At 36.2% G+C, this 27,691-nt stretch overlaps 1 protein-coding gene across 4 annotated transcripts in view; it reads right to left on the reverse strand.

Moving 5' to 3' along the window:
- Positions 1-5,916: 5,916 nt before the first annotated feature.
- The window catches only part of ATG5 (autophagy related 5), a 127,005-nt gene continuing 105,230 nt past the window's right edge, over positions 5,917-27,691 (reverse strand). For all 4 annotated transcript variants that reach the window (XM_038554844.1, XM_038554841.1, XM_038554842.1 and 1 more), the window contains 2 exons: positions 25,979-26,096; positions 5,917-8,135 (listed from right to left, as the gene is read on the reverse strand). In XM_038554844.1, the coding sequence (XP_038410772.1) occupies positions 7,999-8,135; positions 25,979-26,096 (255 nt within the window). In that variant the 3' untranslated portion in view covers positions 5,917-7,998. The remainder of the gene's footprint in view (positions 8,136-25,978; positions 26,097-27,691) is intronic.

Genomic DNA, 27,691 nt, shown 5'->3' on the forward strand with positions numbered 1-27,691 from the left:
TCTTCCCAATTTCTTTTCTTTTTTTTTTTTTTTTTAAGATTTGAGAGAGGGCTAGAGAGAGAACATGCACATGCACACTAGCACAGGGGGGAGGGGCATAGGAAGAGGGAGAGAGTGAATCTCAAGCAGACTCCCTGATGAGGGTGGAGCCTGAGGCAGGCCTTGAACCCACAAACCTGACTTCATGACCTGAGCCAAAATCAAGAGTCAGACGCTTGACTGACTGAGCCACCCAGGCACCTCCCATCCCAATTTTTTAAAGAAAGAATCTCCCTTTCAGGCTCCAGGTCAAAAGCCTTCTTCATTGAAGGTTTTCATAACCTACTCATGGAGATGTTATAGAAATTTATACATTCAATTAATATTTAATAAGGCCTTGTGATGTGTCAGGTACTGTTAGAGGTATGAAGCTTACATTCTGTTGTCAGACCAAAAGCAAGCCAAGGCTCCTACATGGGTCCAGAATGGACCCTGGGCCCATTCTGCCTGGGTTTATATCCTGGCTCTATCACTCACCTCATAATGTTAGTAAAGTTATGTAAATTGTCCCATGCCTCAGTTTCTCCATGGGGATACTATCAGTTAACTATCTCATATAGCTTTGAAATTAAATGCGCTAATGCTTCTAACAGTCCCTGGGACACTGTAAACATTCAATAACTGTTAGCTACATAGCCGTATATATGTGGAGTCTCTAGAGGAAGGAACCTGGCATATTCAAAGGACAAAATGGGCAAGAAGCAAGTTTAGACATAATAAAGTAGCAAAGGTGGAGTGATTAGGTCAGAAGCAGGGACCAGATGAAGCAGAATTTGGTAAAGATTTTAGATTTATTTTGTGTGGGAGAGAGACATGGGAATGTTCTGATCAAGGAATGGCCATGATGTCACCCATGTTTTAAGGAGGTCATTATATTTTTGAGAAACAGCAAGAATGGAAGCAGCAAGACCACACAGGAGGCTCTGTGGTAGTTCAAGTGAGACAACAGTTGCTCAGACTTAGGTGCTAACATGGAAGTGGTAAGAAGTAAATAAATTCAGTATTATATTTTAAGGTAGATTCATTAGGACTTGTTGATATGTATGCGAAGAGGAGAGAGGAAGTAAAAACATAAGCTATGGGGCTGAGTAGTGTTTATTAAGATGGGAAAGAGTGGGAGAGGTACAGGTTGAGGGAAAAGTCAGAAGTTCTGCTTTGACCAGATAAAATTTGACATCTAAAATGGATGTCAAACAGGTGGCTGGGTGTGAAGTCTAAGCTCATGAGGTTAATATTGGAGACAGCATATGGATGGTGTCAAAAACCATGAGATGAGTTCATGTATTGAGTGTAGCTAGAAAAGAGGACCAGAGCCTGAGCCCTGAGACATTTCAACATTTAGGGGTCAGGAAGACTCATCGAAGGAAACTGAAAAAGGGGCTGAGGTAGGAACAAAACCAGGAGGGTGTGGTGTCCAATGAAGAAAGTGTTTCAAGAATAAAGGTGTAATCAACTGCCAAATGCTTCTGAGAGGTCATGCAAGATACCATCTAGTTAAAGTAAATCGTTTTCTCAGCTCTGTTGTCTCATAGTGCTTTACTTGTACCTTTCTCATTGTGATTTCCAACTATTATATTCTATTGTTATTTTTGTCTTTTCTTTATAGAGGTTCCTGAAGGTCAGAGACCATGTCTGATTCCTCCCAGAACATCCACGACCTTATTTGCTCAATAAACGTTTGAATAGATGAATCTTGTGGAATTCTATAAAATCTGGGGGAATATACTTAATACAGAATCAGCAATTAAGAATTGGTTTTAATGAGATGTCCTAAATGCTCTTATTAAAGACTAATGTGTGGGCTTTGGTCTGCCTAGAATGATGTATGTCTACCATACATCTGGGTTGAACTATTGCTAATCGCAACTTACCTGGCATTTCTTTTTTTTTTTTTTTACTCTAATGTTTTAAGCATGGTATAGTCCAAAAGCAACTTAACTTTTACCTCATTTGGTCCACATGATCTTTGAATGTATGTATGCATGTGATCACACACACACACACACACACACACACACACACACACACACACACACTAGCTATCCCTTGTCTCAAGTTGGCTCCAGCTGAGGTCTTCAGTAACTTCCTCTGTCACTACTGAAATATTAGCATCATCACAGTAGATCAGAGATAGCAGGATAAATTGGTATTTTGTATTACATGATCATTCATTTCAAAACCATGACAAAAGGAGCTATAGAAATAGGGGCACTAGGAATGACCACATTCTTAAGGGAGGTGTGGTTGGGATGGCATACCCAGAAAAAGGTCAGCAGTGAGGGGATGAAATTTTTCCCTAGGCCTGCACATAAGCAGATACAGTTAATCACTGAGTTACTATGTCTGGAAAAGGAAGCTAAAAGCCAACAGCTCTGAGTAACAAAAATATCAACATTTTAAGTTAATGGACATAAGCTTTCAGCACCATGACTTGTCATTTGGAAAATGTCCCCTAGACAATACAAAAAGACAGTCATCCCATCCCACCCAAGTACAGTAGCCCCCTAGAAATCAGAAGTGCCTGCCACACATGGTAGTGCCACCACCTATCCATGAAGCCAGCCTTCTCTGCTATGCCTTACGCACTCCTGTTGGGGCTGTTGGTGATTATTTTCCTAGAATGCCACATTTCAGCTCTGTGGTTTTTTGGGGCTAGCTTTATGGTGGCTCTCTGAGAGCAATTATTCACCTCTGATTCCTACTTATACACCTAAGGACTGAGAAGTAGGTCTCCAATCCGTTGACCACTTTTCTCAGTTTTTATATTTGAACATTCTTTTTTTTTTAATTTTTTTATTTGAACATTCTATAAAGAGAACTGATGGTTCCCAGTTCTTTTGCTAAAACCAAGTCTGAATGTGCCCTGCCAAACTACAGCACGGATGAGCAGCTGACTACCCACTCCATACTGGTATTATGAATTCTAAACCATTGCATCCTCTCTCTGCACATACTTTGGCATGTATTAGATAGTCACTATACACTTGCTGACTGAATTTTGAGAGCAATACTGACAAAATGGGGGCATATTTGGAGGAAGCAATGAACAGGCTAGTGACATTTTGTTTGTGGAGTCAAATGCGTGAGAACTTCTTTCAAATGGAGTTGTCCAAAAAGAACGACTAAGCCTTCCATTATAAACTCTAGGTCATTTTGACCTAACGATCCAATGTAGCATTTTCCACTTAGTTTTCAATATGATGTAGTACTGTGGGGAAAAAAATCTCATAATGAAAAAGTTTAGGAGATGCTGGATCAAATAGCTCTCATAACCCTACAACTTCTCAGTGCCTTTAATATGTCAAAGTGCTTTGGACTCTAAAAAAGAGATGTGCATACAGCCTCTTCCTTTTACTCAACAAGTATTTAGTACAGTCCATTGTTTCAGGTCTTGCTCAGTCTTGGGATTACGATACTGAGCCAAACAGACCTACCTGGTCTCTGCTCTTACGGAATTCATGCTCAAATTCCACACAGATATTTATTATAAACCATGGTAATTGTTATGAACAACAACAAAAAGCTATCAGCATTTTCTAAGTAACACTCTATAAAGCAGGTAGACATCTTCTTTCACTCAATATAAAAGACTGAAACCCATATATTTCTCTTCTAGGTCCTAACAGTCTACCTTGCTCACAGGTCTAACATGTTTCCCTTGCTAAAAATGTATTACATTTTCAGAAGTAAAGACTGGAGGCAAAAGCAAGACACAAACTACTCATTTATGAAAAGGTCAAAATTAATAAATACGTCCAGATGCTTGATGAGAATAGCTCTAGCTTTAGGGGCTGCTTAAATTAGAGTGATGTAGAAACAGAAGCTATGTCCTGTGGTCTACTCTGCAACTAAAATGAATGTGGACTGACGCAAGGATCTGATCCACAGTGGTTCCTACTGAAAGTAGCTGGTTTGAGTCAGCAAGTCTTCACAGTAATGCAAACCCAAACCAACTGTACTTTGTTGATTGCTAAACGACTAGGTTCTTCCTATTTTTATAGTGAGTATTCTTAGCAGAAAAATACAACACTGATTTTAAAATGTCATTAAATTATCCCGAGTTAATTTTTTCTTTTTATATTAAACATTTGCAAAGCATCAACTATGTGCTAGACACTCTGCTAAGAACCAGGGCAAATAAAGAGGAAACAGCCTGGTTGTGTTTTATTTATCCTTGTGAAGTGGGGGGTGGGGTGGGGAGGGTATGTGTGTGTGTGTGTGTGTGTGTGTGTGTGTGTGTGTGACTATGCCACAGAGGGAAAGCCCAAATTCATCACTTTCAAAAGAATCAATTATTATATCAAAGCAGACTGACATTCCTAAATCTTTAGAGTTCTCTTTATCTCATTGTGGATTATTCTAACATATTCTCAGTTAATAAGAATAGTTGAGTCCTCAAAAACCTAAACACTTAATGAACACATTTAAAGGATCTAAAAACTGAGTCCCTTTTCACTCTATGATTACTGTATTATGCTTACTAGATTCCACAGTAGTATTACTTCTTCTAGGAAGTATAAAGAAGCAAACTTTGTAGGGCACCTGGGTGGCACAGTGAGTTAAACACCCAACTCTTAGTTTCAGCTTAGGTTGTAGACTTAGGGTGGTGAGATGGAGCCCAGCATTGGGATCCACCCTCAATGGGAGAGTCTGCTTAAATTTCTCTCTCCCTTTGCCCCTTCCTCCCGCTGTGCTTGAGCATACTAATACATAAATCTTAAAAACAAAACAAAAAAACCCACAAAAAAACCTTGTAATTCACACTTGAGAGAATTTAAGGATTCTTTTGTCAAATAAATCTACACGGTAAATGAATTTTTAAAATTATAAAGTGTCAATCACAGATTATTTGAAAAGAGGCATACTTCTCTTCTCTCCAAGACCCCTGTGGGTAATTTTTAATATTTTCAGGCCAGGAAAGGGATATATTTAGAAAACACTTAGAAGGACAGAACTCAAAAGAGACAGATAAGTATTTTGACTGATTCCATCCCACTGATTATAAATAGGACTGACTACAAATACCATCACGCTTGATTTTTTTCCCTATCATATGCCAAGATTCTACACTTCTATTTCAACAATGTTAGCACATCTAACAGGAAACCCAACTTACCTCAGACCTAAATATCAACAGTATGATAAATAAAAAGTGAGACTCATTCTTTGGCATGACCCACATGAACCAAGTTTCTGAAAATTGAAAGAAAAAGTTATCTCATATAGCCTATAAAAAATAAACACACGCTAGAAAGGTCACCATTAAAAGTCACTATCATTCAATATCAAATCTTGTATATTGCTTTTTAAGCAAATGATCAATTCCTATCTGGTTTCCAGTTGGACGGGGGATAAATAGAACAGGACAAATGCATTCGTGGGTCCTCCTTAGACTAACTGGGATGTGGTCTATACATCACCACACTATAGACTGGGAGGTCAGCTTTCTTTAATTATGAGCAGGCTACTTTGGGCCTCTAGATACAGAAGATGCCTGTCAATTCAATTCCATCCATGGTCAGAACTTAGGCCATCCAAATGAAAGACAACACTATGACGGACAAGCAATGATTTACTTTATTTAGGCTGAATTTATACCTTCCTAGTTAACAACGTTAATAATTTTAAAACATATTTTTATTTCCTTGTGTGTGTGGGGGGTCCACTACCAAGAGTGAGTTATAAACAAGCATATAGAGATTTGTGGCCTTCTCCGGTTTTCTTTCATATGTTCTTCCTTTCCCCTCATATCTTCTACTGCTTTGAGAAACGTTCAGACAAGCGTGAGACTAAGGAAATTTTAATAATTTCCCCAATAGGTAACTTGCTTTATATGAATTTCATTTCCAACTTCTGGAAATAATGACAGACACAAAATCTTATTTAATTTTTTAATAAACCATAAAATTTAAATATTCAAACGAAAAGAAACAAAAATAGATATTTAAGCCAGCACGAATTTCTGTGTTTATTCTTCCTGTGGGGATCGGGGCTTGACTTACCTGGGACGAGAGTAGGGTAATACAGTTATGATGCTGGTGTAATAATGGACAAGTAACAACGGGCAATGGCTTGATAAAGTTTTACTTTCAAATCTGGAAGTAAAGATCAGTAGCTCACTTGAGCCCACTGCAGAAACCTCAAACTAGTCTTGTCTGTGGAAAACTACTATGGCTTACCGTTCTTACCACACTTTCTTCTTCACAGCTTAGCACTCCCTGGCATTTTGATCCTTTTGTTCACTGAAGCTCACTTCAGTCTGTCAAAACATCAAGGGGGAAAACCCCCAAACTGAATAGGCGAATAAACACTTTTAATGTGAACAATCATATTCAGATCAATCTCTTTTGAAAAAAAATACAAGTCAGTGGGTTTTTTGTCCTTAAGTAACTCAAATATTGTCATTTTTTTCTGCCTTTACTAAAATGGCACTTTTCATTTCACTGACATTTGCCAATTAGGTTGAATTTCCTCATATTGGTACCTGTTTCTCTTGATTGAGGCTTATCCATTCCACTCCAGATATCTCATCTTTGACTAACGTTATCTTGTTCTGTGAAGAAATACACTATTATTGGTCAGTGAAAAAAATCACAAAAGGAAAAAGGAAGCAGTGAGCACTAGAAGGATCTCACTTCGACATTCGTACAATTTTTATAGGAAAGACATTCATTTTTATTATGGAATCTAAGACTGTTATTGTGTGATACTATGCTTTGTAGCATATTCAAATGGGTCGACATTCCACACGGACAGCAAGCTAGCTCACAAGACACAGCGTAATGCACAAATACGTTTAGCTGGTAGAGTTCCAGCAGCACGGTAATAAAGTGCAGCAAAAATTTCCTTATACTGAACGAGGACTCCAGGAACCTCTGAATATTTTTGGTAAAGTCACAGAAAAGCTACTACAGTCAGGAGACTGGTAATCTTTAGACTTCAGCGACTGGCTGCCAGGGGCCACAGTGAAAGATTAGATCTGAAGCCAATGGAAAACACTAGCTTGCAAAGGACCGTTTTTTTTTTCCCACCAAAAATGCAAGATTATCTTTATACAGATGCTTAAACATACTATGATTTGACAGGTTTACAGTGATAAAACAGCAAAGATAAATGATAACATGTATACCTTTATCATGTAAAGAACATAGATTTAAAAACTGGCAGCAGGAAATTCTATGACAGCTCCTGAGACAAGTTATCCTATGCCCTCCATCCACTCCATGTCAATGACGACCCGCCTGAATGGTAACACAGAGTAAAAACAGTGATCTACTGTATGTGAGTCTGAAAGTACTGGAAAAGTGACAAAATTGTATGTTATTAAATGACAAAACATATTTAGAGGTTTTATTTAAAAATCTCTCAACTGTTCATTATCAAAGTTACAAGATTGTTTGCATACCAATAGACAGACTGTAAACATAGGAAATTTTCATTAAGGAAAGATGGGTTTACTGTAATTGGATCTTTTACAAAAAATTACTGCAAGTTATTGATAACAGAATTTCTCTTTTACTTTCTTAAGTCTAATTCTCTAGAAAATTAAACCAATGTTTCCACTCCCTCGAGCTCAAGTTCAATCATGGTCACCTTAGGAAATACCCCTGTTTATTTGTTAATCAGAAATACAAATCAAGTGGCACATATTTCCATTTTCTTCTTAGGCCAAAGGTTTCGGCTTCATTATATTTTACAAGAAAACAGAAGACTTGCAGTGGTCCTGTGAAGCCTTTCATGTCGCAGCTGAGGTTTAATGACGGCAGTGGAGGAAAGCAGTGGTGATGCAAAGTAAGACCAGCCCAAGTGCCCTTATCTGACATGGAATCATCTTCCTGTTTGGCTTGCAGTAGTGTTTCTGGTCAGGTTGCCTCCACCAAACCTGATTGAAGCAGAAGGGTGACATGCTCTGGTAAATCCTGTTTAAGGGTGATTCCGTTCAGGCATAGAGTTGATCCTTCAGTCTGTTGGTTGCGGGATGATACTAATATGAAGAAAATTATCTGGGTAGCTCAGATGTTCACTCAGCCACTGCAGAGGTGTTTCCAACATTGGCTCAATTCCATGAATCATCACTTGATTCTTTTTTTCCCCATCTATTCCAAAAAAGAAATCCAACAGTAATCAGGAAGGGTCAAAAGAGAAGAAATAATAATCTGTGATACCTTTTGAGAATCTGTGGTGAGGTAAATGGGTTTAACAGCTTTAACAGGTTAAACCTGGTCTGTCTCCCAAGCAGGAAATGTGGACATGGAGAAAGTTCAAATGTTGCAATATGTATCACCCAAAACAGAAACCTGAGGGTTGCAATGAATTCTGATAAAAATTCTGTTGCTATATGTGAAAGTATTCATTCTTTCTTAATTACTGTGCTTACCTAAGATTGACGTTAATGAAACTATAGTGGAGAAAACAGCCCATGTACCCACTGACCAAAATTTATTTTAGTTACACATTAAAAACTATATGGTTATTAAATATGACAGGTATATGAAGTAGGTCAATACATATTTAAAATATAAAATAGAAATATGACTAGAAATCACCAAGAATAAGATCAGTATTTAGGAAGATATTTAATGGAACAGATGGGAGCTACAGGTTAATTTCAATCAAGTTGTTCAAATACATACCAGAAAGTTTTAGAGACATACAGTAACAGTTTTAACGAGAAGGAACTAAGAGTCTGACTCAGAATTCCTGTCTTAGAGTCACGAAAACTGATTGATTTCTGTTAACACCCATTCACTAATTAAAAGAGTGCTGCAAATCAGACTTTTCTTTCAAATTCAAATTTTATTACAGATTTAAGGTGAATTGTGTGTCTTTTAGAATTCTGATATGATGTACTGACAACTTTTATGGTAAAGTGAGCAGCAGCTCTCTCCTAACCATTTCCTTGGTTGTCATAGGAAAACAAAGAAAGCAAAACCAAATTCCTTTTTCGAAAGCAAAACAAAACAGAACCTTCAAGAAACTTTGTGTCACTCCTCCAGCAGGCTTCTTGGTTTGTCTCTCTTAATCTCTCCAAAATAAAATGTCTGAACCTCTCAGCTTCCTGGAGACAAGAGACAGGGAAACAGGGAGGCTCATGGAACTGAATGAGAGGGTAATACCATCCTTTCCCCTTTCTGCTCTATTCATCCAAGTGCTCTAATGACCAGGCAAAATGGGCTGATGATGTATGGTGATAATAACGTGGCTGGCCCCTGAAACGAGACCCTTTTAAAGAAATGCTTAAACTCCCCGTTAGAGGCAGCACAAGTCCTGGGAGATGACAGTCAACAGACTGACAATAAGAGAAGACATAGGAACACTACAAAGAATTGATAAAATCATGCCAAATATACAAAACAAACAAACATACTACTGATCCCAAACATAACCAAGCAGAAGTCCCAAAACAAACCCCTGAATCACTGCTATTCTTTAAAACAATTTTGGAAAAAGACATCGCCTCATAATACTTCTCACCTTTTTAAAAAAGTGCTTTCGTTGTTTTGATTTTTCTGACAATCTTTGTTGTATCGGCACATACTTTTATACACAGCAGTGATCACTGTGCTAATACAATGACTAATTTTCATAAGGATGGGAATCATCTATAAATAAAAGATTAAGCAACATACTGAATACTATAGAAAGCATGGTATTAGTACTCTGAGAATATTTTAAATTGCTGGTATTCAAATGGATAAACCCTCAGCTATCTGGAATGATTCACTCTCTGTAAGTTCTAGATTGCCAAGGTTTCACTGCATTAAATCTTTCTTAGAACATTTGAAAACATTTCCGGTATAGTTCTCTTCATATTCTTATGTATATTTCTTTGAAATATTTTAATATTCTCAGAATCTTCCTCCTACTTAGCACTGAGTCAAAAATGAAAGAGCAGTGGTGTAAGAGTTCCTTATCTTAAAATTTTTCCTTAAGCCAGAGTTTACCTTTGGATACTCTGAAATAGAGTATAAGAAACAAGTCTCAACTCGGTATCCAAAATCTGGTGCCTAGAGCAATATTTAAACATGAGTGCAAATACAATATGGCATACAATCCACTCATGCATAAGTGTGTTTGAAAGGCAAAAGATCACTCTTGTTACAAAAAGGACTGATGGGAGTGGGAGTCTGATTTGTACAATATAGGTGGAGAACATAAGCACTATTCAAATATCTTTTATAACAAAGCTAATAAATCACGTTATCAGAGACCTGAATAGGCACTGATTCCCTGCTTTAAACTGGGGCCATTTTTAATATGTAACATAAAAGTGTCACTAAGACAACTATGGAAATGCACCTAGGACTGTCATATTCCCCAACACAATATTTTAACATTTTAAATATAAATTTTGTCACTGCCTACATTTATCCAAATACTTCATCTGTGTACCTTTATCTTTCTTGTTTTCGGACTTCCTCCATTAACACTATAGCCACCAGAGGAATTCTTAGAATGGAACAGCAGTTCCCTTGGAACTGTTAACTAAATTTCCCTCTTATTCATCACTATGTTTCCAGTGCCTAGCATGGTGCCCGACACCTCATAATTTGTCAACAAATGTTTTCAGAGCATGGATAATCTTGTTGCTGGTAGAAGGCATTGCCAGGATGAATGCTTATTTATTATCTTTAAAGATTTTACTTATTTATGAGAGAGAGAGAGAGAGAGAGAGGGAGAGAGAGAGGGAGGCAGGGAAAGAAGGAGAAGCAAGCTCTCTGAAGAGCAGAGAACCCGATGGGGGACTGGATTCCAGGACCCTGGGATCACGACCTGAGTTGAAGGTAGACACTTAACTGACTGAGCCACCCAGGCACTCCCAAAATGAATGTCTAGAGAATAGTTTCTGATGGCTGGTACTACTAAGTAAATGAGCTCTACCTATAAAACTGTTTTGGTTATTAAATCAAGAAAAAATCAAAATGTTTCTAGATAAGCCAAAAAGTATATATGCTATTACCTACTCATGCTACCATAAAGAACAACAGAGCATGACTAGACATTTTGGTAATATCAGAATTAACAAAACGAAGCAGCAAAGAATTAGCAAGATGTTTCTTGTTTTTCTAACAGTTGAAAGGAAACACTTGATATTGTTAAAGTAAATCATGTTTTTGGTAAATATGTCTTTGTGTTTCAAAATGGGAATCTAGAATTTAATACTTGGGAATAAGAAATACATCACTACAAAGCAAATGACTCAGGAGAAAGAAGTTATACCACACCTCACCCACTCATATTTTTTAAAAAAGTAGTTTGATGCTTTAAAGTAGGCAAACATTTGAGACAGTAATCAAGTGAACTAGTTCTATATGAAATTCCCTCATACAGCACTTTGGGGGGCTAACTCTGATTTTGATATAATTTCAAACTTCTGGAAAAGTTGCAAGAATAGTACAAGGAATTTCCCTTCACCCAGATTCATCAACTGCTTACATTTTGTCCCACATGCTTTATCATTCTGTATGTATATAATTATTTTCTGAATCATTTGAGTAAATTAGAAATATTGAGCCCTTCCCCCCCTAAATGTCAGTGTGAACCTGCTAATATTCTTTTACATGACTATAATACAGTCATCAAAATAAAAAAATTACAAAATACTATGGTGTAATCATTTCAAATTTTATCAATTATCCCAATTCTTTCTTTTTCCTATCTGGGATCCAGTCCAGGAATCACACATTGCATTTAGTTTTCATAGTTCATATTTCATATTTAATCTGGATAGTCTGTGCCTTTCTAAACCCTGACAGCTTTGAAAAGGAAGCATCATTATTTTGTAAAATGTCCACGTAGCAATTTTAAACCTAATTATTTTAATTCATCTTGTAAAAATAAGGATAGTCATTAATAAATACTTTGGGCTTAAAAAGCAAGGAAAAGGACAGAAAATAAAGGCGGAGACACTATTTTCATTAGGTAGAGGAGGAATTCAATTCACTTGAAGAGTTAGATATTAAACCTGAAGAGGTCATATATCAACACAAAGGATATAATAAAATTTCATGTCTTATATTCATCTTACTTATAAATGTATCATATGCTTTTGTATTATCACCAACAGCCTAATAAAACCCAATACTAATACCTAAAAAGTGAACACTTTTAGAGTTCTGTGACATTTTAAGAAAAATATATTCAGATAGATATTGGTTGTATGATTAGAACAGTTAGAATTACATGTGGAAGCAAAAAAGAAAATCTGCATTCGCTACACAAGTCATTAATGAAAATTATGAACTTAAAACAACAGTAACTTCTTGTGTATATGTAAAATAATGATATATATATATAATATAAGTGAGACATAGGGTGCCTGGGCAGCTCAAGTTGGTTGAGTGTCCAACTTTCGGTTTTGGCTCAGGTCATGATCTGAGTCGTAAGACTGAGCTCTGTGTCAACTCCAAGCTGCGGGTGTGGAGCCTCCTTGGGATTCTCTCTCTAAACCTCTCCCTCTGTATGCTCCCTAAAAAAAAATAAATGAAAATTTAAAACTAATAAAAAGATAAAAAATAATAAAGGAACAAGGGCCAACTCTGCATTGCTGGTTAACAAGGTGCTACTGAAAGATGAAACAGGAGGCAGGCAAGGTGAATTCCCATTATGGTAATAAAGGACTCTGAGCAGGCCTCAGATCTCTTTCAGAGGGTCTCATTATATGTAAAATGAAGAAGTTGGTGTAGATCCATGGTTTGCAAGTCTGGCTGATGATCAGAATCATTTGGGATTTTTATTTTATTTTATTTTTTTAAAGATTTTATTTATTTATTCATGAAAGACAGGGGCAGAGACATAGGCAGAGGAAGAAGCAGGCTCCCTAGGGGGAGCTTGATGCAGGACTTGATCCCAGGACCCCCCCCCCTCCCCCGATCATGACCTGAGCCTAAGGCACACGCTCAACCAAGCTGGGCTCCTCTCCAGACCTTCTAAATCAATCTCTTGGATAAACATTCCCTTGAATAAATCTTATGATATTAAGAGTATAGAATTTTTCCTTAAACAAAATCTTATGCAGAAACCCAGTATATATAACACAGAGGAGGGTGGGGCAGCTTGGTTGATCTTGGTCTCCCAAATCCTGGTACTTGCTGACTTAAGTGAACTAACAACCCATAGTTAATTCTCAATATGACTCTATGGGTCAGTTTGTAAACCATGTTCTAGAATAGAGGATCACTAATATGTCTTACAGTTTTATTATGAGTCTTTTATGCTTAAACAGCAAAATATTTCTTTCAGAGTTCAAATTAGCACAATTCACTAGTTTTGAATTCTTAGGCAAATCACTTAATCTTCTGGGTCTCAGTTTCCTCCTCTCATACTGTGGATAAAGAATTCTAATTCTCCAGGGTTGCATGGAGATTAAGTGGGATATCCAAGTAGAGCACGTACCCAGTGAAATTAGTGACTCACTCCCTAAAAACACAAAACTATTGAAAATATTAGAGAGTAAGTGAAGACAAAAGACTAGTTTTTAAAACATCATGGTTTAGTAACAAAAAGTAAACACTCAATGTAATTCTTTTCCCGTATACAAAGTTATGGGAATAAGGTAATTCTTTCAGTACTAGCAGTATCAAAAGACATATAAAAACCACGGATTCAATTATGTGATTGGCATGCAAAGGGCTGTGAGAATTTGGCCTAATGTTAATATACACTCTAAATTACTCAGTCTCATTATTATGCAGTGTGGCACATGAATTTTATGAATGTACTAAAACAACAACAAAAAAAAGAAAGACTACAGCAAAAACCGAAAGACTCAATTATTATGCAAACAGAATGAATGACAGTTTAAAAAATTTCTTAAGCACTGTAAACCCTCTGAATTAAATTAGTACTGCTCTCAACATGTATATTTACTAAAGCATATCACTAACAAGTCAAATGAGCCCTGCTGTACTATTGTTACCTAGTAGACTTAGGTAATGTTCTTCTTTTTTAAAGAGGAGAATATTCAGGTAGGGGGGAAAAAAAACTTCCAGGATCTTTGTTATAGATCTAAAAATATATCATTATTTGAGAACTGACAATATGTGAGGAATTTGCCTTTCAGAGATTTCTATTAGCAATGGCTCAAATCTTCCCATCTTGATCTACATTTTATTTCTTATTTTTTTGGTTAATTTTCAATAAGGAATATGTCCTAAATGTCCTTAAAAATAGGTTAGCTGAGTTTCCAGAGAGATGCATGAGTTTCATTTTTACTATTAATAAGTATACTATATATGTGAAATCTTGAATTTAAAAGGAAGCTACAGAAATGGATGGTGTATCTTCAAAGGTATCCTTTAATCCGAATATTTCAGTTTAATTAGCTTTTTAGCTCATAACATGAACATGAGCTATGAAATTGTAGAAATCCAAGGCCAAATGCTGTAACCATTGTGTTTAACTTTGTGGTTTCACATTTATATTGTATAATTCAGCAGAAAACAACTTATCTTGGAATGTGTGAGGTGCTGAAGATAAAACTGGACAAATACTTAGTACTTCTGAAAGTCTTAAAGAAAGGAAAAGATGAGCTTTTGAACTACCACTAGTCTGAACAATTTTGTTCTGACAAATTCTTTAACCTCTAATATGTTCATTAGTAAAACACCAACTAATTGAATCCATCGACACGAAAAACCACAGGCAGAAATCTGAAGTGCATACATCATGGTGAAGGATTTTGACTCAGCCTCAGCAGTAATAGTCAGTGAGGTCAGGTCAAAGAGGGTTAAACCAAGCCAGGATATAGCCGAAGGAATACATCAAACGCTGATTTTAAAAGGGCAATTAATCTTGGACAGAAATGCTTCCTGGGGAATGAGATCTCAATCTTAAGAGCACACTACATGATGTAGCAGTAAAAATGAACATATACAAGCTTACAGAGCTTTTATCCTATGATCACAAACAGAAGGAGAGGGCTGTTTATCAGAGAAATACAAACCCATTTAAAAATACTTACATTAACTTCTTCCGGATTTATACTCACTTAGCAGTACAGGTCTTAATGAACATGTAATATCACAGTTAATACAGACCACAGATCTCTGTCCATGTGTACTTTTTATATTTTGTGTATTTTAAAAATTATTTCTGCCCCAAATATATCCAGAGTCTTGGCTCTTAACATCACAAACAAGATTTTCAAAATATGTCCATGTTAATTCTCTCACTGCCTTTTGCTTATAATCGTTGTATCTCTGAATGAGGACATAAACCAAAATTCACACCAAAAAAACCCCATCATTTGCTACAACAATAAAAAGAAAACTGTATTGAGTTTAGAGACTGTAAGATGATTTTAATAAACTGATTTCAAGTCTCCTGGTAGATAAAAGTGTGATAAAAGTTAGAAATTTAAACTTTTTTTTTTAAGATTTTTTTTTTATTGGTGTTCAATTTACCAACATACAGAATAACCCCCAGTGCCCGTCACCCAATCACTCCCACCCCCCACCCTCCTCCCCTTCTACCACCCCTAGTTCGTTTCCCAGAGTTAGCAGTCTTTACGTTATGTCTCCCTTTCTGATACTGCCCACACATTTCTTCTCCCTTCCCTTATATTCCCTTCCACTATTATTTATATTCCCCACATGAATGAGAACATATAATGTTTGTCCTTCTCCGACTGACTTACTTCACTCAGCTAGAAATTTAAACTTAAAAAACAAAATAAAACTTTGAAAATATCAGTTCAAATATTTTTGATCTGGTTTCAAAAGATCACCCAGTAATTCTAGTTGAGTATAATAGGGACCGTTAATATTTGTCAAATATGAATTACATGACAGTTGTTTTATTTAAAATGTAAGCAATAATTACACTGTTTATATATGGTCAGAGTGAGGTCTCATAGGACTATTTTAATGAAGAGATGACTAGCTTTTCATCACCTGCATGTATTATTATTTTGTTAAGGGAATTTTATTTTTTAGTGTTAAAGATGAAATATTAATAGTGCAAGTGTCTACACTCAATTTTTAATAAGTCAGGTCAATTCATTTAACTTCGAGATTCAGATAAAGAACATTAATTGAGAGGAATTCAGAGGCATCTTTTGATACAGTAATCTCATCTCCAATCAGTGAGAATAAGGAAAATGACTATTTTTCTTTGACTTCAGAAAAGACCTATGTCAGTGGACTAAGTCATTAACAGATTCTGTATCACCAAGATTAGTCCATACTGTCCATGCGTTGGGACAAAGCACAAAGATGGAGGGAGAGTAAAGCAGTCAAGGCAAAGAATTTCACGCACTTTAGTTTAGAATTTGATGGCAGAATGATAACTCTAAGAAAAGAAATTACATTATAATTACCAAGCCTAAATAAACTGAGCCTAACAAATTGCTTCTGTCCAAACTTGAGTACTGCAGAGTTTTGCCTATGAGGGCTATATTTAAAGAATTTGCTGAACTCCCATTGTGAAAGACACTATGTCATTCTTGCACATAAAATACGCATCCAGTGAGGGAGAGAGAACAATGGAGAGCAGGGAGTGTCAGGACGAGACTGGAAGGGTGAGTGACCAGTGTGAGAGACTGAAAGGGTGAATGACCAGTGTGACCCATTCCCACAGGCCAGACTCACAGTATCTCGACAGAGCTATGAATGGGCTTTCCATGCTTACTTGTGAATCTCTGAAACTTCAAATAAATGTGTGAACTATTACTCAGGGCCTTCAATGAAAAACTTTCACTAACAGCAACACTTTTACTCCCCTGCCTTAAGATTTTTACATTAAATGTATTTTAACAAGTGTATGATAATTGAGCTGGCTGCTACATTAAGTAGATGCCTTAGTAAAATAAGCTTCTTCCTTTTTTTGCCAGAATCAGATTTCTGGCATTTTCTAATCATGTCCAGAAGTTAATTTCTTAAAAAAAAAAAAGAAAAAAAAGAATCAGTGGCATAGAATTCTTGCCATAATCTGATATATAAGCAATTACAATATCAGTTTTCATGATATTGAAATTCAACTTTGATGAATTCAAAGTTCATCATAAATTTATACCTTCTATTCGTATGTCAAATATTACCTGTCTCTGCAGAGTGGGATTATCAACAAACAAGAAAAAAAACTGCTTCTTTCTAACTCTATTTTGTAAATTTCTTATGAGTATAGTTATTTGTAAAAAAAAAAAAAAATTTAACAAAACTACAGGAAAAATGCTAACTGCAAAACTTTGGAAAATTATGATTATGAAATCTCCCCTTAAGCAAATATTTTGTTTAAATCTTACAGTCATTCTGTGAGGCTGATAGGAAGAACCATCCTTATTTTATAAAATAAGAAACCTGGATCCATTTAAAAAAATAAAAAGGAAAACAAACAGCTAAATGATCTTCCAAATCCGTGCGAAGGTATGGAGAAAACATTAGAAACAAATTCTAAAACATTAGAAAACAAATTCTAGGGATCCCTGGGTGGCGCAGCGGTTTGGCGCCTGCCTTTGGCCCAGGGCGTGATCCTGGAGACCCGGGATCGAATCCCACGTTGGGCTCCCGGCGCATGAAGCCTGCTTCTCCCTCTGCCTGTGTCTCTGGCTCTCTCTCTTTCTCTCTGTATGACTATCATAAATAAATTAAAAAAAAAAAAAAAAAAGAAAAAGAAAACAAATTCTAAATGAGTGAAAAAAGAAGTACTGAAATTGTAAAACCTATTATTCTTACCTAAACCCTTGTTCTGATGAAGTTTGGGGGTTTACAGGTTTTAGGTTTCTGTGGCATGAATTTGAGACTGAAATACCTCTCTTTTGGAGAGGGTCAGTGTCAGCATTCCTACAGAAGTGACTACTGCTGGCTCAAACCTCAAATCACATGGTATCAATCAACTAGCTTTAATTCTAACACTCAAAGGATCTGCCTCATATGAATAATATGAAACTTAGATGTTTCTTTTCTCTACTTGCTCTATATCTGAAAAAAATTATAACATCAGTTAATTTACTTTATAAACACAACCTAATCTTATGTCATGGAGTGAAGGAGAAAAGAGGTGAATGCACCATCTTTCACTTTTTGTAAAAAACTATTCTGCTGTTTCTCATTAAAATAAAGCAATATAATTTTTAAGAAGATTTTATTTATTTGAAAGAGAGAAAGAGAGAGCATAAGTGTGGGGGATGGCAGAGGAGGAGGGAGAAGCAGATTGCCTGTGGAGCAGAGAGCCCAACCGGGGGCTCGATCCCAGAACCCTGGGAGCATGACCTGAACTGAAGGCAGACGCTTAAGCAACTGAGCCACCTAGACGCTCTAAAGTGATATAATTAAGTTAGACTATCTAATTGGGGTATAATTACCCCTAGCCCCAGTTGTTAACACGATCTTCTGATGTACTAACCAAGCAATAGATTACTTAGCTCCTCAGTGCTTTCCCCACATTTCTGACATCACTGAAAATTTTCTTCACATTTATGGGAGAGAAGTAGAAAAATTTGGCTAGTCCCTCAGCAAACAGAGTAGGGAAATGTTAGATGAGCATTTCAGACTAGGTATTATATTACCCCTTAGCAACCAGCCCCTGGGTAGTTGGTGAAGGATTCTAAGGTGCTCATGTGGAACGTCTGACCTGGTCTCACCTTTTCATCTAATTTCTGCTCTCTTTTAAGACAGCTCAGTCTTCCCTACCTCATCCAGAATAGATAAGAGCAATTTCAGGTGCTTCCTAATATTCTTTACATATCTCCATCCCTGTACACAGCACAGCGGGGCATCTTTCTGCTATTCCAACCATACCAAAGTTTCTTAAAAGCAGGAACTATGTCTCATACCTCTTACTGTCTCCAGTGCCAGAGGTCAGTATGATGCAAAGAAACTGACAAAAAAATAAAACCTACAACATCAAATGGAAAGCAAAAGTTAAATGGTAGTTAGGAAGGGTCTAATGGAGTAAATATATTCCCAGAAAGTAGAACAGAAATGGAAATGCAAAAAGGCAAGTAGCTTTAGGATTGTACTTGGTGGTAAAAGACATGCAGAGAAACTTCACTGATTTGCCACGGAATGTATGCCTTTCCCTACACATACACTCTATTTGTACAATATCATATATGAATTCAGGTTTAAACCAACCCAACTGTGACAGAGAACTGATCAACTGGAATCTTGAAATAAATGTATCAAAGTAAAAACAACATTTTTATTTTATAAGCCTAACTTACTAGATTCTTTTATACTACATTAGAGAATTGGGAAATAAAATATGATTAGGCAAAGCTTATAGGTGTTTTATATTCTCCAAAGTAGAAGAATAAAAGCACTATTTTTAATTTTTTGTTATTTTTTGGTAAGTTGTTTTTAATGAAGAAAGAAAGAAGTATTTCACTTCAGGTCTGGCACAGAAGCTTAGCTCTGAGTCATTTTAACTACAGCTGACACCACAAAAAAAAATTTACCTGAGCTCACCTTTGGTTATTTCCTGTTACTCTAATTTGGCTAACTCCTCTAGTCACTTACAAAACAAAACAAAACAAAACAAAGCAAAACAAAACAAGGAACACACAAAGCAGCTCATCATTAGTTAGCTACTCCAAGAGAACAATGACCTAAAGCACGTCTTCATAAATATTAGTACATTCTACTTTCACATGATGAAATAAGGCAAAATTCCTTCATGCATGAATCACTTGTTGTAAGGAGTAGTAGACAATAGTGCCACATAACATTTACGAAGCACTTTCTCTTTTTATCATGTGATGACAACCAGTTCTTATCCACACACACCCAATCTTAAAGTCTTTCGCTTTCAACTTAAGTCGAGTGCAGGTGTTTCAAAATGCTTCACATTTGACAATACCACAGGTGTGCTAAACAGTTGAATAGTAACAGCTGAACAGTAAACAGTTCTTTACTGAAACAGTGACTTGATGTTTTGGATACTCCCCACAGATCCTGAAATGACAGTTATTTTCCAATATGAGGTTACAAAAGGAAAAGGCAAATAAAAGTTTTTCCAAAGATAAGATACTGGTGTTAGAAACACAGCCTACTCCTGGTATGGAAGGTACTATCCAAAGTACCTCAAAAGTATAGGTACTATTTATATCATTTCAAAGAAGCACATGTAAAGTGTGTGTGTGTACTCTAATCAACGTACCATGCGACAGCTGGGAAGAAGTTTGTCCAATGATATCTGCCCATAGCATCTGAAATTGCCTAATAGGCAGATTTGTGGATTAGAGTTGTAAGTGGCTCCTCACTGGCCCCCTTCCAAAAAAATGTAAGGGAAGTCACGTTGCCTATTCTCCAGGGATGGATGTGCAGGTTGGGCAGGCTACAAATTCAGAAGATAAAGAAGAGCCTTTAAAAGAACAAAATGCTTCACAAGTTTGTGTGCCTTTCCCGTGCAGGGCCATGCTAATTTTGTATGTATTGTGATCTGGGTATAGGAATGGCAAATGAGCACGAAGGTACATTCAGACAGAGTGCCAGCTCAAAGCATGTGACTGCTTTTCATTTTCATGTCCCAATGTCAAAGCCACCATTTTAATAAGTTCAACAAGAAGGTAGTCAGAATTATATACAGGAACACTAAAATAAAAAAATGGACAAAAGAGCAGAAGTTCAGGTTCTCTAAATACTGTAGGAGAGAACAGCATGAAGACAAGACCAGGTACTAAAACATAAATCACAGAATAAAGAGTGAGGAAAAAGTAAACATTTCAGGATGTTATTTTAAACTAAACAAAAAAGTTAAAAGGTTGAAAAAGTGAAAATGAAAACAAATGGAAGCATGCTAAAACAGAAAACCAATAAACCAGGAGATGGAGACTTGAGTTCTAAACCTAGTTCTGCAACTAAGTAGAGCTAAGATACCCTTAGCTACTCATCTAAGAAATAGAGACTGAACTAAATTAACTTTCAGGTTTTATAATAAAAGATTATTTAAAGATGTCAAATACAAAATTAACACCCAACCTGCTTTCTTCCTACCTTCCTCGAATAAATCTCCCCTCATCACTCACTCTGTGTCTTTGTTAATTGTGCTGCTGGCTAGGGTATACATCATTACAGTAGAACAGTCTTCCTCCAAGGGTTTGAAGATGCCCTTTCTATTCTCAGAAAGAACAGTAAAGGGGTGCCTGGGTGGCTGAATCAGTTAACTGTCCAACTCTTGATTTTGGCTCAGGTCAAGACCTCAGAGGTGGTGAAGTCAAGCCCCGTGTTGGGCTCCATGCTGAGTGCCGGGCCTGCTTAAGATCCTCTCTCCCTCTGCCCCTCCCCCACTTCCCTTTTTCTCTCTCTCTAAAACAAAACAAAACAAAACAAAACAAAACAATAAGGTAGCCATTTCAATATTAAACTTAAATTTCAATTGCCCTTTTTTTAAGTGACAGAGTTGACATAGAGTATCATGAGTTTTATGATTATGAAATCTCCCTTAAACAAGTATTTTGTTTAAACCTTACAATCATCTGTGTAAGGTTTAAACAGGTGTACAACAGTGATTCAACATTTACGCACATTAGGAAATGACCACCACGTAAGTCTAGGTACCATATGTCACTGTGTACAGTAATTTCAATTACTTTTAGTTGATAAAAGTATTTTTCAATGTTCTTTAAAATACTACAAAGTACTAAAAAAGAATGAATAATACAGTACAGAGAAATGAATAACTGAAGGCCAGTGCTTACACTGGAAGCAAGTAAGAAGTATATGAGTCTCATTTCTGTTGGCAATAAAAATGACTAGTATCTTAATTATACTTCAAATGGAAAAACTAATCTGTATTCCCAAACCCTCAAGAATATGGCAAAATAGATAGTAAGCAGGTTTAAAAAGAAAAACAAAAACCAACCCTTATGGCATGGAGAAAATTAAATGGTATGATTATTCCTGAATCAATAAAAGTTACTGGGAATTTCTCAGTGAAAATTTCTGTAACCTGAGTTCAAAAATACAAGTCTCTTAAATATCTCAATAAAAATATATAGGAACACGGCAATACTGGTTGTCCCTGGAGAGGGAAACAGAATTAGGGTTTGGTAGGCAGAGGTAGGGAAAGAGACTTTTCAATAAATTCCCTTATATACTTTTTGATTTTTGAATATAAATAAATTTTAAAAAATTATTTAACTTAAAAACTTTAATAGGGCCTCATTAAAATTAAATACTTTTACTTTTCAAAAGAAAATTAAGACGTGTCATAGACTAGGAGAAAATGATTGCAAATCATATGTCTGATAAAAACTTGTATCCTGGGGTGCCTGGCTGGCTCAGTCGGAAGAGCAAGCAACTCTTGATCTCAGGTTGTGAATCTGAGCCTCCATTCTGGGTGTAGAGATTACTTAAATAAATAAAACTTAAAAAAAAAAAAAAAGACCTCTATCTAGAATATACAAATAACTTTCAAACTCAGTAAGAAGAAGAAATCTCCTTGAAAACATGAAAAAGGCATCTGAACAGACATTTCACCAAATATATCCACAAATAATAATAAGCACATGAAAACATACTCAACATCATTAGTTGTTAGGGAAATAAAGAATAAAACCAAGAGATACCACTATATAACCACTAGGATGGCTATAAGAAAACAAAAAAAAATGGGGATCCCTGGGTGGCGCAGCGGTTTGGCGCCTGCCTTTGGCCCAGGGTGCGATCCTGGAGACCCGGGATCGAATCCCACGTCGGGCTCCCGGTGCATGGAGCCTGTTTCTCTCTCTGCCTGTGTCTCTGCCTCTCTCTCTCTGTGTGACTATCATAAGTAAAAAAAAATAAAAAATAAAAAAAAAATAAAAAAATAAAAAAAAGAAAACAAAAAAAATATCTGTTGGTGAGGATGCAAAGCTGGTAGAACTGTAAAATGATGCAGCCACTTTGCCGGAGTTTAGCAGTTTCTTAAAAAATTAAACACAGACCTAACCTACAAACTAGCAATTCCACTCCCAGGAATCTACCCAAGAAAAATATAAATGTATGTCCATACAAAGACCTGAATGCAAATGTTCACAGCAGCATTATACACAAAATGAAAAGCTGGAAACATTCCAAATGCCCATCAATCACTGGATGAATAAACAAAATGATATATATACCCAAATGAATACTATTCAATAATAAAAAGAACTACTGATACAGGCTACAATATGGAAGAAACTCAAAAACATTAAGTGAAAAAAAAAACAGTTGCAATTCCATATGATTGCATTTATGCAAAATATCCAGAAGAGGTAAATTATAGAGACAGAAGACAGGGAGACTAGTAGTTGTCTACAACTAGCAGGAGGAGCAGAGATTAGATGCAAACAAGCACAAGGGAATCTTTGAAGTGACAAATGTTTTAAAACTAGATTATGGTGATAGCTGTACAACTTATATATTTATTAAACCTAAACACTGAGGTGCCAAAAAATTATTTAGCTGAAACTCTTACTGGAAACTAAAATTACACAGCAATAAAGTTAGCCTACGATCCTACAATAGTATTATAATCAACTTAATGTTAACTATGCCATGCTTTAATCATCCTAAATAGTGTTTCAGGTTATGACACAAAGAATTCAGTATGTGAAATACTGAGAAAACATTTTTTGCCCCAGCACCAGAGATACGAGGATGTGTATGTAAGACACCATCAAAAACCTTGCCTATGGAATCTAGTGGAGCAAAGTGATGAAAAATGATACAGTAAGACTTTATACAATAATATTTATAACCTCTTAAATCAACGAACCTCGTTTAATTTTAACAATTTTGAGTAGCAATCAATGATCTTTTTTATCAATCCCTTCTGGTACTAGTTCTTTTTTTTTTTTTTTTTTTTTAAGATTTTATTTATTTATTCATGAGAGACACAGAGAGAGAGGCAGAGGGAGAAGCAGACTCCATGTAAGGAGCCCGATGTGGGACTCAATCCCGGGACCCCAGGATCATGGCCTGGGCCTAAGGCAGGCGCTAAACTGCTGAGCCACCCAGGTGTCCTTCTGGTACTGGTTCTGATGGCATTTTACATGCCCCTCTTCACCCCTCCTACTGAGCATTTATGCACTTAAGAAGAGTTAGATACAGGAATGCCACAAAAGGTAAGCATATTTGATTAAGAAAAATAGTTACAGTCACAGTCCAAGTGACCTGTTTTGAGTTCCATGTTCTTTGTTTAGTCATTCAGGCTGAAATATTAATATTCCCCTAGTTCTACTTTGTTTCCAATTTTGGTTGTTAGGCAAACTATTTCCTTAGACACTACACGCTTTTTGAACTGTTGTTATACAGTTATTAGTCATGTACATAATAATACAATCACCCCAACTTAGACTATGTTAACAAGAAACATACCATTATCTACTGAAGTTTTATTATTATAATATTAATATATTAATGCCTTACCTCTTTCCATAAAGGATATAAAGTAGCAAGCTAAAAAATTTTTCTATATAATAAGTACAAGTCTGTATAACATATTAATATGTTAATATTCCATTGAAATTTCCCTAGTAACTTGGTAACCAATGGGAACTATGATTATAAATCATTCAGCAATAGGGTGATGATCGAATTATGATACATTGATATGAAGTGCACAGTGTGTTAGGTGAAAAATGCAGCAAGACATACAATTTTATAAACATACACACCCCCTCTCAAATACTCAAGTGTCCACATGCATGTGTTGTCAACTATGGCCTCTATGAGTTAGGGGACGATAGCATTTTTTTCTTTTATTATTTTCTGCATTTCTTTTTTTTTTTTACTTTTTAAAAAGATTTTATTTATTTATTCATGAGAGACAGGGAGAGAGAGAGAGAGGCCCAGACACAGGTAGAGGGAGAAGCAGGCTCCATGCAGGGAGCTTGACGTGGGACTTGATCCTGGGACTCCAGGATTGTGCCCTGCGTGGAAGGCAGGCACTAAACCGCTGAGCCACCCAGGGATTCCCTATTATCTGCATTTTCTTTGTGTTCCTTATATTGCAATTAAGAAAATAGAATTCAGCAATTTTTATACTCTTCCTTTGCCTACAGGAAAATAATTTTAAACCTAAGTTACCAAATGAGGATTATAGATAGGACAAGTTCTTTTTTTTTTTTTTTTTAATTTTTTATTCATTTATGATAGTCACAGAGAGAGAGAGAGAGAGAGAGAGGCAGAGACACAGGCAGAGGGAGAAGCAGGCTCCATGCACTGGGAGCCTGATGTGGGATTCGATCCCGGATCTCCAGGATCGCGCCCTGGGCCAAAGGCAGGCGCCAAACCGCTGCGCCACCCAGGGATCCCGATAGGACAAGTTCTTAATTGCACATGTGAAATGTCAATGCTTAAGAGAACAATGCTGAAACACTAGGAAGTGGTAGAAAATTCAAATGAAATACTTATCCATTATTCAGTATTTTGAACTTTGAAATATCAACCAAAGGTAGGAAAGTTTTCTTAAGTTTTCTTACCATCTTTTTTTTTTTAATTTATGATAGTCACACACACACAGAGACAGACGCAGAGACATAGGCAGAGGGAGAAGCAGACTCCATGCACCGGGAGCCCGACGTGGGATTCGATCCCGGGTCTCCAGGATCGCGCCCTGGGCCAAAGGCAGCCGCTAAACCGCTGCACCACCCAGGGATCCCTTCTTACCATCTCTTATTCCTTTAGAATGAAGAGACACATTGCAAAATGTAAAATAGTATTTACCAGAACTGAACCCACAGATGAAAGACCCAGGGCACCAGTAAGAGAGTAACTAAAAAGCAGTATTACTTTATTTATTTATTTTTTTTTGCCAAAGAGAGTCAATTCCTTATTTTGTTAGTGTCAATAATTTATAAAATAGCAAGTTAAACATTAAGTCCTTCTGTTTCAAAAGATTGTTCCTTACAAGATAATGAAAATATTTTCCTGAAGTAACAAGCAAACGTTATTTATAAATGCAGAATGCTTATGTTATACCTCAGTAATAAAGAGAAATGAAAGAAATGTTTTAATGTTGCTGACTACATTACCTTCAGGAGCAATTGCAGAAGGACACACTTCTTTGAGGAGATCGCCTAATGTATGCAATTGTCCATCTGCAGCCACAGGACGAAAAAGCTTCTGAATAAAAGGTCGTTCAGTTGTTGTCTATTTGAAAAATGAAAGACAATTCAAACAATTAAGTCTTTGTTCCTGTGAATTACAAATTAATAGGTCAGAAATTTAAAGCTGGTATCAGATGCCTTCTGATATAGTGTATAGTGTAATCACAAGCATACATCGCAAATGTGGTAATATAACCAAAAATGCTTAATATAAAATCAAGAAAATCTAATCATGAGGAAGCAACAGATAAATCCAAAATGTGTGATGTTTTAAAGACAACTGGCCAGAAGAGAAGAGAAAAAAAAAAAAGACAACTGGCTTCAACTCTTCAAATAAGTCAAAGGCAGAACAAAACAATACAAAAAGATTAAAAAGGATTGGTGAGATATAACACCTCAATACAAAAAATAAATCTTGACTGAATATTGGGTTGGGGGAAAATAAGCTATAAAACAATTCTGGAATAACTGGGGAAACGGAGAATGAACATTAGACAGTATTAAAAAATTAATGTCAAATTCTTAATGGTTATAAAGACAATATCCTTTAAGAAATTCATGCTTACACAGCTAGGGATGAGGTGCCATGCTGTCTGAAACATATCTTCAAATGGCTGAGAGAGCACATGAGCGTGCATGCACGAGCGCAAATGTGGGAAAATGTTAACTACTGGTGAATATAGGTGAAGGGTATAGTCTTTGTTGGTTTGTTATTTTTATTTTTCTATACGTTTAAATATTTTCAGGGAACAGACTCATAGAGAATAAACTTATGGTTGCCAGAGGGAAAGTAGGGGAATGAGAAAGATGGCTGAAGGGGAGTGGGAGATAAGGCTTCCAGTTACAGAATGAGTAAGTCACAAAGATAAAAGGCACAGCATAGGGAATATAGTCAATGGTACTGTATCAGCGTTATTAGCACTATGTCATGATTTACTGCTAATAATTTCAATATATCGACCACTTCTAAAATTATGTTTCATTTTCCTAAACTACTTCCATAGGAGCATGGCAATGATGAGGAAAGTTTCATAACACACAGGACAGAGGCCGTGGAATCGGCCAGTCTGTGAACAGCACTATCATTTATGTGCTCTATTTTACACCCAGTTTCTTTGGAAAATTGGGACATTCCAGGTCTCTTAAGTTTTTGTGGAAATGAGTGAAGAACTATGGCAAACACATAGAAACACAAAGACACAGAGAGAGAATGAATGAATGAATAAGAATATTCACTAATATTAACATCCCTGAACTATTATTTTAAGATATTAAGTTTTTACACTTTAAGCTTCCAGGGATAAAAGATCATAAAAACATACAAGAGAAGAAGAGAATAATGCCTTATATTTTATAAGTAAATTACTCATATATTCATATTTACATATAGTACTTACCAATAGTAGTTTCTAAAATTTTTACATATTTTTTATATACTTTCATATAGTGCTTTTCAAGAAAATGATTTCAAATACCTAACCATTAAAGATAAGTTTGCTTGTTGTTGTTGTTGTTTTTTAAGATTCTATTTATTTATTCATGAGAGGCAGAGACACAGGCAGAGGGAGAAAAGCAGGCTCCTGAGCCTGATGTGGGACTTGATTTCGGGACTACAGGATCACACCCTGGGCTCAAGGC

Source organism: Canis lupus, chromosome 12 (genome assembly GCF_011100685.1).
Source record: "Canis lupus familiaris isolate Mischka breed German Shepherd chromosome 12, alternate assembly UU_Cfam_GSD_1.0, whole genome shotgun sequence".
Classification (NCBI taxonomy): domain Eukaryota; kingdom Metazoa; phylum Chordata; class Mammalia; order Carnivora; family Canidae; genus Canis; species Canis lupus.